The sequence below is a fragment of the Chroicocephalus ridibundus genome, chromosome 4 (assembly GCF_963924245.1).
Source record: "Chroicocephalus ridibundus chromosome 4, bChrRid1.1, whole genome shotgun sequence".
Lineage (NCBI taxonomy): Eukaryota > Metazoa > Chordata > Aves > Charadriiformes > Laridae > Chroicocephalus > Chroicocephalus ridibundus.
The window spans coordinates 47079940-47092073 of record NC_086287.1 but is presented as its reverse complement, the minus strand read 5'-3'; the positions used below and the strand labels follow the sequence as shown (position 1 = coordinate 47092073).

The window sequence follows — 12134 nt, the reverse complement described above, 5'->3', positions numbered from 1 at the left end:
AAAGCCAGACCAAAGCCAGGCTTTCTTGAATTTCCAGTGGGTACATTGATGAAAGCGCACAGTTCCCTAGAAACAAAGCCACACGTCCTTATGGGCATCACTTACCCTATTGGTATCCAGGTCAATAAGCCATACATCATCAGGCATTTTAAAATCCAGTTTGTAAAGGAAGAAACTTGCTGGAACACCAATGATATAAGGTGTAGGGGCTAGAAGCAACTAAGAGAAAGAGAGACTTTAATAAGGACAAGATTGCATTTGATATCACCATGTTTCTTCCCAAATATTTATTTATTTGTCAACTACAGTATGTTTATAGTGGAGGAGACAACACACAAGGCATTGATAAGTAATTAATTCCATATAATAGAAACATTCATTTAAAAAAAAAAAAAAAAAAAAGGACAAAAGCTCCCAATTCAGAGAGCTTCAATTTTCATCTACAAGAAAATAAATTTCAGCCTCCTATGCTCCCCTCCCCCCAGGGATGCAATTTATATGTCTGCATGGCTCTTTGGAAAAAACTTAGCTAGCCTAACAGCTTGCCATGTCTATCATGGACAAAAAAAAAAGATGTTCAGAGTTAGAGCCTAACTAGAGAAGCAGCAAGTCACAGATGAATATAGCCTCAGCTAAAACTGAGTCTGTCCCATTGTAAATCTGGTTTTACCATTACAAGGGTAATGGTTTCAAAACAATAACATCTCTAGGAAGCAGTAGAAATAGCTACATTTTGTAACTGTACATGGAAAACCTAAGGGTAATGGTAAAACCAGATTTACAATGGGACAGACTCAGTTTTAGCTGAGGCTATATTCATCTGTTTCAAAACAATAACATCTCTAGGAAGCAGTAGAAATAGCTACATTTTGTAACTGTACATGGAAAACCTAAGGGGAAATTCAGGTTGGTTCTGATAAGGGAATCAAAAGAGGGAAAAAGTCTAAACCAATAAGGCATGTAGCAGCTTGAGACCAGTGGCTTAGGAGGCTAATTTATTCCTTAAATCAAGAACAGTTGGTCACCTCCACGGGGCTGTGCAAGAACAAACCTGCAGCACAACACTGAAGTAGTAAGATGGCCTGAATTCTATCTTTCCAAGCAAAACAATGAGCTCCTGCAGAGAGCCGATTATTGGCAAAATCCAGGCTCCCAGCTGAAGTAACTCAACACTTCATATTTCTGAGGAGAATAAATTGCAGGCAATAGTTTCTAAACCCTGAATCAAGAGTTCAAGCATCCTTAAAGATTACTCGGGACTCTCCCCAAGAAACCTTACTACTCAGTTGAGGGGGAGGGCAGGGAGTAAATACTCTTCATAATATTGTGGATCTATGGCCTTTCAAGTCCATTGCTTGTGAACTACAAACTACTGCTTCGAATCATACTATTCCCTAAGCATGCTTTGAAGATATCCTAAATAAGTGGTGCTACCCGCGATTTAGTTAGTGGTGCTCAAAGCACAGTATGTGCAAGACAGACTTTGCTACAATCCCGGAGAAAACAGTGGGAAAGGAAACAAGGACTACTTCTATACAAGTCTCAGACATTACAGAAACATCCTTTGCAAAAGACCAATAAAGGAAAAATGTACCTGTTCTGCAGAGGCCATGCAGGTGGGAAGCAGTGGGATCACTGGGAACATGTATTCTAATGGATAGATCATAGCCACAAAGGCCATCACAGACATTGAGAGAGCATTGTAATCTCGGGACTGCAATACAACCTGCAACCAAAGAAACTCACGTTAGCACTGCAGCAACCATTCACTTCTAATACTCCCCTCAGGGGTATACAAAGACCACAGCCTGCTGGCCTCTGGTTTGATAGCCGTGAACTGGATGACCCCCCATTACCCTGTCTGAAAACAAGCTTCAGATGCTTTTTTGAGTGAGAGCAAAACTTTTCAAAATAGGAACCTCTGAAGGAGCTATTCCTTCCCCCTGCAGAAAAACTGGTTCCAGACAGTGCAGGAGACAGCTATTCTACACATCCAGCCTACCCTGCTTTCGAAGAGGGCAGAACTTCCTGCATACCTATCAAAGATCAGCTCTTCCCTCTTACCTTGTGCTCCAGAAGGATGCAGGTCAGCACCTGCAGGCAAGCATCCACTCCCAGCAACTCCAAAGGCAGATGTAGTGGAAAATCCACCAAGGTGAAGCGGGATGGATCAGGAAGAGCAAAGGTCAAAGCTGGCTGCAACTCATGCGGTAAGACTTCCACATCCACTCGCTTCTGACCAGCAACAGGCATTGGTGAACGGAGCAGCCGGTATATCCAGGCCTCAATCTCACGCAAGTCGTGGAGTAACGCACTAGACTTTTCTTCCACCAGGAGGGAGCCTGTGAAAATCCGCCACATTGTATCCCTGTAACAGGGAGAACAACAACGTTAATACTCCAAGAGCTTCACCTGACAGCCATTCCACAAGGCTCTTCCAGGGAAAGGGAAGATCCACTGAGAATTAAAAGATGCAGCTAACAAACATTTGGTCACACAGAGGAACGGCAGGTAGGGATTTAAGTGTACTGAAACAACCACGGTGGAGAAGCATAAATCTTTCTGTGATAGGAATCAGTACAAGTACGTCACTTCCATCTAAGAGTGCATTTAAAGGGTTCAGTTAGGTCCAGATCTCTGAAGACCTCTCATCGCCTCGGTGCTTAAAATTCAGCATGCACATAGGATACTCTCGTATCTCATCCAGAATTGTGACAGACTGATTGATTGTAGGATTTTGCTTCCAGCAGTCCTACAAACCTTTGCAAGAATAGGAACTAAATCTGGGATAATAAAAATATGCCACATCAAGATCTCCCAGATGTTTTGGCATGATAAAATACTCTTTTTCATCCTATCCTAAATTGCATTGCATCATTCTCAAGGGCTGAATAACTCATGGCAGAAGTGGCTGCATTGCAGCTGCGAATATAGATTTCTGAAAGCCGTCTAGAAAGCATTTAGGTAACTTAGCAAAATAAGCAGCAATTTTTCCATGCCCTAAGATCACGGACAGGCTGGACTAAACACATGTACAGCATTGCTCAGGGCCTTCAGAGCTTCAAAACTTGAAACTGGGTCTGACAAGGGAAGCAAAGTGGCTCGTCCTCTTCAGCCCTTAATGTTGTAGCACAGTGAAGACTGCAAACCTGCTGTAGCCATTCTGCAAAAAGACCTCAGCCTGATAAATATCCTCAGTTACTGTAATAGATCCCTTAGAATGGTACGGGTTCAAATTAGAAGTTCTACCTTACAGTTCACAACTTAAAAAAAAAAAAAAAAAAAAAAAAAAACAAAAAACACACCAAAAACAGAAAAGAAGAATAAAAAAGATGAAGACACTGGAGGCTTCAGAAAGGAAGAAAAATTAGAGAAATTTGGAGGGGTCAAAAGAAGGGCAATTTGAGATTATGCTGAGGAAGTGATACACCTCTGAGGAACTGTGATGTTTCTCATCCTCCACTCTTCTTTCAGCCGCTTGTAATGCGCAGGACATTAGGTTCTTAATAGGCACGCTCAACGTTCTGAAAGCTACAAGAATTCACTTTTCGGCTTTATTCTGCCACCACTTCAAAATTATTCCACTTTTCCAGGTCATGGTTTGCAAACCACATGGTAATTCAAACCTGCTGCTTTACTCTTCCCAGAGATGTATGTTCAGTATTCCTTCTCTTGCCCTCCTCATCTGTCACTCAGCTCTTCTCTTCAAGAATTATGTCCAACAAGAGCAAATTTTTCAAATACCACATGCCATTCAAACACTTGAATACTTTTATCACCCCTTTCAAAAATCAGATGAGCTCATAGAGCTGAGAAAAATCGAAATCTAGTGTTTTTCTGCCACAGTAACTATCAGACTGAACCAAATGACAAAATAAGTTCCGTTAATACATGCTTTCATTAAAAAAAAAAAAATTAAAAAAAAAAGTTTAGTTCTGACAGAATAATTTTTTCCCCAACAGTCAGTGGATTCAGGTGATAAATCCATTAACGCAGGAGCCAGTCATAAGCCCAGGACACTCTCCTAGAACTATTTCAAGGGCAGTAACCCAATAAGTAGGCTACTGCTCTGCGAATGGGACAGATTTTCCCTTTCATGCAAAAAGTAAAGAGCTTATGAAGATGAAAATGACAGATATCCTGTCATTTTTTGGTTTTGACAAGTTCAATTTAGAGTGTACCAAGCTACTTAACTCACATTATGAGCTATCTCACAGCCCCATCCCTCTTACTATTGAGATAATCCCCTCCTCTAGAGATTCATTTTATATTTTGTCTTTTTAGTTAGATTAGAAAGGAAAATATCACCGTGGAATGCAGGTATCAGGCAGAATAGCACAGATATACATCCATGACTGATACACATAAAGACATTGTTCCTTCTGTACCCTACAGTGCAACAGCTTTCGTTGCATATCCAACTTTAGAATAGCAGATATGTAAAATTACTACATTACATTAAAAATACACCAAGTTCCTGTTACTTTGCTGTTACCAACCCCCATTCCCATAAGCTTCCTAGACAAATCCTTTGTTTTCTACCTCTCCTCCCGCTCCCCTTCAAATATTGTACTTTGATCTCTTTCACCCGTTCCTGCTTCTCTACTCTTTTCTCTCCCAAGCTGAAGTTCAATTGTTTCATAAGCTCATTAAGCACACTTTCACAATTTCCTTCTTGCCCCAAGTGGAAATTCTCTCTGTTATTTCTTGGCTGTTTCTAATTTGCCAGAGAATCAGTCCTGACGTATGCTGCCACCGAGCTTTTATGCCACAGCAACAATAACAGCATCAGTGCTCAGCTTCAGAAAAGATCACGCTCAGTCGGTTGATAGCAGGATAGCGCCTCCTCAGGCATATCAAAAATGAAAATCATACCAGGTTACAGAATCAGACAGTTTTAAAGAAATCATTACCAAAATTTCCTTTTCCTACTGTGATCCTGGGTTAAAACAGCAAAAAGGTCAACCGTCAGTGTTTGGCTGCTTCTGCAACCACACCTGTAGCCACAATTTGCCATGCAGACAATTGCAGCCCTGGACACAACAGCGGGAGGAAAAAGTTCTTTCTTCCCCCTCAACATACCTCTGCACCCCTCGAGGAATCCCCAGCTTCTTGCCCAACAATCTCTCACTACAGCAGTCCACAAGTCTCTTGAGGGTGTACAGACATTCACGGAAGGTGGAAAAGAAGGGATAATGACTAAGGATGCACAGAGAAGTCAGGGTGCTGTTCCGAGAGCGATGGCTGCCTTTGGCCACACGCTTACTGCGCGGCGATCGATTCACATCTGGGGTAGACTCTGTACTTGGAGCCTGCAGTGAGGAACCACTCTCTGAGCTCTCAGTGCCCACTTCCTCCTGGGGTGCAGCTGCATCCCCTGATTTGGGGATTTTCTGTCCCTCCCGAGCTCGATGCCCTCCTGTGCCTTCTCCCTTCTCCTTGGGTACTCGCTTCTGGAAGGAGCGGTAGAAGTTGACACAGATTCCATAGCGAATGACACCTGTATCCTTGTCTGTGAGCGTGAAGACAAAAGAAGTGTCATCACGGAAGCTCATACGTTTTTGCCGCACGCTCAGGCATCCTTCCGGCTGGCAGAAGAATACAACATCAGGTGGTAGAGGAAAGTCCACATGGTCTTCTAAAGGGTAACGTCGCAGCAGTTCAGGAGTCTGAGCAACGCTATCGCTACTTGGCTGCCTACAAAAAAAGCAAACAAAAAAACCATACATAGTTAACTAATGCCAATAAAAATCTTTTGTGTCTCCCTACTAACATGCCAGGAGCCTGTGGACTCAGCTTCATCTTTTGTTCTTCTCTCCCCTAGGATCCAGGGAAAGTGCAGCTTCTCGGTCACTAGCCACAATGCCCAATCACTAGCACAAGGACACGGTTGCAGAAAGGATAAACAAAAAAGTCTATACCATCATTATCAAGGCCCAACAAGGAGCCTGTTCAAATTTGACCAAGAAAAAGACTTTCAAGAGTATGTTGTTCCCAGGAGAACATTGTATTGTCATGTTTCCATAGCTTTGATTTCCAAAATGAATTTAACCGCACAGGTCTCTGGGCAACACTTCGGTAGGAAATACACTGTCCCTCCCCAAATATACAGTCAGATGAAAACCCCCTGGATTTCAGCAATTTATGAACAAGATGAAAAATTAAATGGGAAAATCCAGTATCAATTCCTAACTGGGAAGAACAAGATTTTACTAGGGAAGAATGCAGATAAATGGTGGAGTGATACGGATCTCATCCTGTAAAATTTTCATGAAAAAGTTCTAGCAACCATAGATATATATTTCTGTGTTTGATTTTCAAGCTGTATTTGAAGCATAAGTTACTATAAAAGCTGGGTCGTAACATGCAAACCCATTTAATGCTGTGGCTCACCAACCTTTGTACCACAAATCACTAATGGAACACTAAGACAAAACAGCAATACTGTTTATTCCTAATCTTCCATCAGAAGAACAGATTCTTTCAAGGTATTAACTATTTTCCTACCACTAGCTTTCCATGAAAGTTACCAAATAACCGCCAGAGGAATAATATGAGATCCACACAGCAAAGGAAGAAAAAAACATCCACAGAACAAGGTTTAACCCCCTTCCTATAAAGTCTGATCTCTCACCATTTTCTAAAGTAATCAGTATTTACTATCACGTTTACTAAACGTAATGTAGAAGATCTGGCTCCACTATAACTCTCCTATGGCATCTCATACAAGACATTTTCTCACCTTGATACTTTGGATTTGCCCATTTCCAAATACAAAGGACATTAGCTTTTCTCTTACCTGAGAGGTGAGAAAACCCAAACAAGTAGTAATAAAATGCCTTTAATTTACAAAAGAAAATCACTAGTCTAAATAGCTCTGCTGACTAATTCACCCAAACTAATACTTTAATAAAGAAAAAGTAAAAATGCTTTAGAAATAAGGTATAAACTAGTAACAAAATTTATACTGCCCTGTACAGTTAAGTACCAAAATACTGCATGAAAAGAAAAAATAAACCCTAAAAAGCTTTTATATATTACTGGACACAACTAATGCATCACCTGCTGAAGAAGAAATGTCAAACAATGCTGGTACTGTTTAGAGAGTCTATTTGGCAGTAAATGGTTACAAAAATTTCATCAACAAAATACCAGTGAATATATCATCAGTTCATGCCTTTGCAGTAACATCAGCTACAAAGACAGTCTTCTCAGACATTTAGAAAATTTGCATCTAATAAAAGGGAGTACTTCTGAAAGGCAATGCTATTTGTGCACTGTGGATAAGAAGATGTAATGGTAATGGCCACATGGAGCTCCTAAGGACTTTGCAGTAGAAGCTACTTCAGTCAGCTCCATCTCTTATCACAGGCATTTGCTGAAGTGCCTAACGAGACAACAGACCCCTGAGCATTAGCAATCTAACTACTGCTGCCCAGCAAAAAGCAACAGAACCGCAGGAGTCCAGAAGTGATGCTAGCAAATTTTTAAGTGAGGACATCAGACGCTATAAGCGCCACTGGAGGAGGCAGCGAACGTTTTTCCCTCCTCCTTTTCCTAGCTGGTGACACACATATGGAAAATTTGGTTATTTTTCTACACACAATAAGAAGTAATTAAACTATCAAATTATTCTGTCCACAAAATACAATAATAAAAATAATTGTTACTTTGGATTATGTCATTTCCTCCACTCAGCCTATTTAAGTATCGCACTCAAAGCATTCTGAAAAGAAAGTGAGAGGTAAAGCAACATGCAGTGATGGACATAAATCACTGATATTTAGAAATGAAAGTAACATAGACTTTGGAATACACCCATTAAATAGACTGGCAGAAAGTTACTGCATAAACTTTGAATAAAGAAAAATAACACTTACTAAGCACCTGTGTATTTCACAAACAGCACACATAACAACCCCACGTTTCGTATACACCTTAAGTAAAAAAGCGTAACATTTTATCTAGTGATAGTTAATAAGACTTTAAAAAAAGAAAGCATTCATGTCACTCCTACGAGGATAAATGAGTATCAGAGGGAGAAACAGCCAAGTAAGGCAAGTTCCAGATTATTTTTTTTTAAACTGCCTACACTTCAAAAGCTAGAAAAGTAACCCCAAACCAGTATTTTACTAGCATGTGGTTTTCAGTATTTTCAATTTGTGAATCCTTCTATCCTGGTATCAGTAGAAGCAAAGAAGTTCAGACCCATAGACTACCACAGAGTCATACACTGGCTATTCTTAGTCACCCTTTGCAGACCCTTGAAAAGGAGTCTAAAGACCACAACTTAAAAACCTTTGGCCACGCTACTATCTTTCAAAAAGTGCCCTGGCCCAAGCAGATGTTCCCATTATGGAATCATTCCGCACATGTTCCAGACAGCACTTCAACACCAAGCAAGGCTTCATCAATGGGTACACCAGGCTATTTGGCCCCACTGTACTGCCCAAGCGAAAGCAGAACTGAGACTCTTTTACATTACCTGGCTCCAATGATCACAAGGTAGTCGAGTAACCGAGGGCAGATTTTCTTTTTCTGCACCATTGTCCTTGACACTCCTCCCTATGTCATCTCACTGAATTTCTGTTCATCGATCCAGTAGTCAGTTATCCAGTCAGCCGTGATCAACTGCCTTGGGGAACAGAATCTGCTTGGAGCTGTCTGGCAAGTCCAACCTACAATCAAGAAAAGCAAGAGTGTCAAATGCACAATCAGGAATACCAAACATATATAAGCAACTGCATGAACTTAATTACGTTTCAAAAAAGCCTCAGTGTTCTGTGCAGTCATGGCCATCCACAAATCTCTCTCTTCAAAAGTATAAAACCATAACCACATGCCCACAAAAGTATAGAGATCTGAAAAACATACAAAAAAGTACAAGAAGATCTCAAGAAAGATCACAGACAAAGAAGCGTATCACTGGCAGAGACCTATTCATGAAACAGTTTGAGGCAAAAATATTGTTTAGGCAAATCCCTGGGATTCCTACAGTGGTTGGGAAAGCAGCCTTAATTGGCAATTCCGTACAGTTAAACACAACTGAAGAAAAGAACGCAACCTGAACTTTAGCTGTCTGATAAACTGAATAACTAAGGAAGGGGTAATATTAAAAGAAGTCCAACTAGATACAATGCACCTCACCCTCTCAAACCTGGACGTGGCCTAGAGCAAGAATGATCTCCACAGTCCCAAACGACTGTGACCTCTCTTTCTGTGAAGATATAGAGCTGCACACTGCAGTCTGCAATACCAAAAGTTTTTCTTGGAAGTCATAGTGTTTCTTTCACTGACTTTATTCAATTTCATTTCTTTTGCGTATCTTCACCATTTACTCTTGATACCCATGCCTCCTACTACTGCTACCTTCTCTGCTCATTTTATAACAGAAAAATCCTTTTGGCACAATTGGTATTTTACTGCAGCATTACTAATTGTCAATAACTATGCTTAACAGACATCCACAATTCAGTAAGCACTGTAAAATTGTTCTTTCCAATCCCACCACTCACACTTCATTGAATTCATGAGAGAAAAAAATAAATCTTAAAAAGTAATCAAGTTCCATATTACAATGTTCCCTACCTACATTTGAAAACAGAAATTTTCTGAAACAGAAAGTTCTCTAAAACTCTAAAATCAGAGATGTTCAAACCACACTACAAGTTTACTGAGCATCCCAATGAAAGCATTAATAACATTATTTTATATTTAAAAATTTGAACTGATTGCCTTTTGGGGCATATTCAGAGTAAAGTTTCTATTTCAGTTCATGTTTACCTCCCAAGGCTACCACAGACATAGAGTCATAGAATGGTTTGGGTTGGAAGGTACCTTTAAAGACCACCTAGTTCCAACCCCCCTGCCATGGGCAGGGACACCTCCCACTAGACCAGGCCACTCAAAGCCCCATCCAGCCTGGCCTTGAACAATTCCAGGGACGGGGCATCCACAACTTCTATGGGCAACCTGTTCCAGTGCCTCACCAGCCTCACAGTAAAGAATTTCTTCCTAATATTCCTTCTTCTAAGTCTACCCTCTTTCAGTTTAAAACCGTTACCCCATGTCCTGTCACTACGATCCCTGATAAAGAGTCCCTCCCCATCTTTCCATCTTCCCTATATGCCCCCTTTAAGTACTGGAAGTTCACTATAAGGTCTCCCTGGAGCCTTCTCTTCTGAACAACCCCAACTCTCTCAGCCTGTCTTCATAGGAGAGGTGCTCCAGCCCTCTGACCATCATCAGAGAATTATTATTACTGTACTAAAATCTTTCAGTTCTGCAGCATAAAGTTTAGATTTTATTTGCATAAAAGTATAAAAGATTTACTAACAACCTCTAAATGTCAGCAAAAATTAGGTAGTTGTCTTGATGTTTCGCTCATTACTTCACAACCAAAAGTTAGTTAAAGTTAGTTAGGTTAGTTAAACCTGTTTTTTTCCCAGACCTTCACTTTCCAGGTACAGAGTCAAGGAATTTTATTCATTATCCCTCCAAATACCAGTAAGAACACACACACACAAAACGTATGCATATGATTTATTAAAAAAGGAAAATCATACCAGTCAGTGAGTATTAATTATGGAATAATAAACTGAAAGAAACCTTACCTCTCTCTCACAGACACACACAAAACCCACACATTTTGTAAGACTTCATGGCATATTTTATTAGATTCTCAATTACAGTTGCTGTAGGTTCCTAAGTGACAGCACTATGAATTACCTTCTCTCAGCAGCAATACTTTTATAAATTATCTCCTCTGAACAACAAAGAAAATACAGACACAGGAAGCAAAGCTCCTGTTTCTTCATTTTAACGATATCACTGAAAACATTGTAGAATCTGTCCTGCAGCAGCTTTTGATCCAACATATTCTGCAAATATCTTGGTGTAGATAAACTTGAGAGGAACAAGATGAAATTGGGATGATCAAGTGGATCTTTTTGCCTTCAGTGTGAAGAACTACTTTATCTCTATTCTTTCCAAATAGCTTTACCCAGAATTTTTAAGGAACAGAGATATGGGCATAGGGATAAGTTACCATGAGGTAACCTAGAAGCATGACTTTGAGGAACTTCTGCTACTCAGTGGTAACCAAATATATGTTCTTCCTCTGTAACAGAGGAGAAAGTAAACTGCATATGTGATGGAGTAAAAACATATGGAATGACTACTGAGAGGCTACAGGACTACAACCTTAGCTTACCTTTCAGTAACTTGTCCATACCCTGTGGTTTTTCTTCTATTCTCTAGCCTGGAGAACATCTCTTATGACTGCAATTCATTATACATCCTTCCCACAGTTCTGCAAAGGAGCTAGTGAGGTATGCAATATGAAGACCCCCATCAAAACCGTAAAGTTTTCAAAAGAGTATCCAAGCAGACCAGTACAAGGAATATATGCAGGGCTTCCAATATCCCTGGAACGGCTGAAGATGCACCCCAGCGATGCCATGCATTAAAGTTTCTGTCAGCTTTTTCTTAAACAAGATGTGAGCACTTTCTGAGAAACACCCCTGATTTCTACTGCAACACAGGGAGACCAGACTGAAGCAGGTAATTCTGCAGGGGCTTCTAGAGTCTCCTTCACTTGGTTATTTATTCTTAACAAGGCCATAGTTACAGTGAGATATAAGAGGGCAAAGGCTTTCTTTTGAAAGATGAAGCTTTGTTGGATTGGAGCAAGAGGTAGAAGAATTAGAACCAAGTTTAGGTTTTTTTGCCTTCCCCTATTCAATCACTTGCTTCTTCAGAGATCTGGTAACGCCTGATGACAGCAACTACAGAGCATTAGATCAGTATTTGCTGGAACTCACCTTCCTGCTCTTGGTTGGAATCAGACACCACAGTTGATGGTTTGCATAAACCCACACAAACAGCCACTACAGTCCTGCCTCCCTCTATCTGCCAAAAGCTTGCTTTCTGGCCAGTGTCATTCCCTCCTCCGTGCTGGTAGAAGTGCTTGTACAGTTACATGGTGAACCAGATTGTGGAACTGATACGGACTAAAACTAACACCCTCCCTTCTCCTCCCTTGCCACTTTTGTTTTTACTGGGTTATTTCTATGACTTGGTTCACCAAGTGGCCACACAAATGCTTGTGCAGGCACAAAGAAAAGGCAGGAGCA

General features: G+C 40.6%; 1 protein-coding gene across 24 annotated transcripts in view; it reads right to left on the bottom strand.

The window, feature by feature from the left end:
- The window catches only part of MADD (MAP kinase activating death domain), a 77815-nt gene that overhangs the window by 54967 nt on the left and 10714 nt on the right, over positions 1-12134 (bottom strand). For all 24 annotated transcript variants that reach the window (XM_063332025.1, XM_063332016.1, XM_063332020.1 and 21 more), the window contains exons 2-6: positions 8486-8678; positions 5083-5697; positions 2065-2368; positions 1595-1726; positions 106-219 (exon numbers count right to left, since the gene is read on the bottom strand). In XM_063332025.1, the coding sequence (XP_063188095.1) occupies positions 106-219; positions 1595-1726; positions 2065-2368; positions 5083-5697; positions 8486-8547 (1227 nt within the window). In that variant the 5' untranslated portion in view covers positions 8548-8678. The remainder of the gene's footprint in view (positions 1-105; positions 220-1594; positions 1727-2064; positions 2369-5082; positions 5698-8485; positions 8679-12134) is intronic.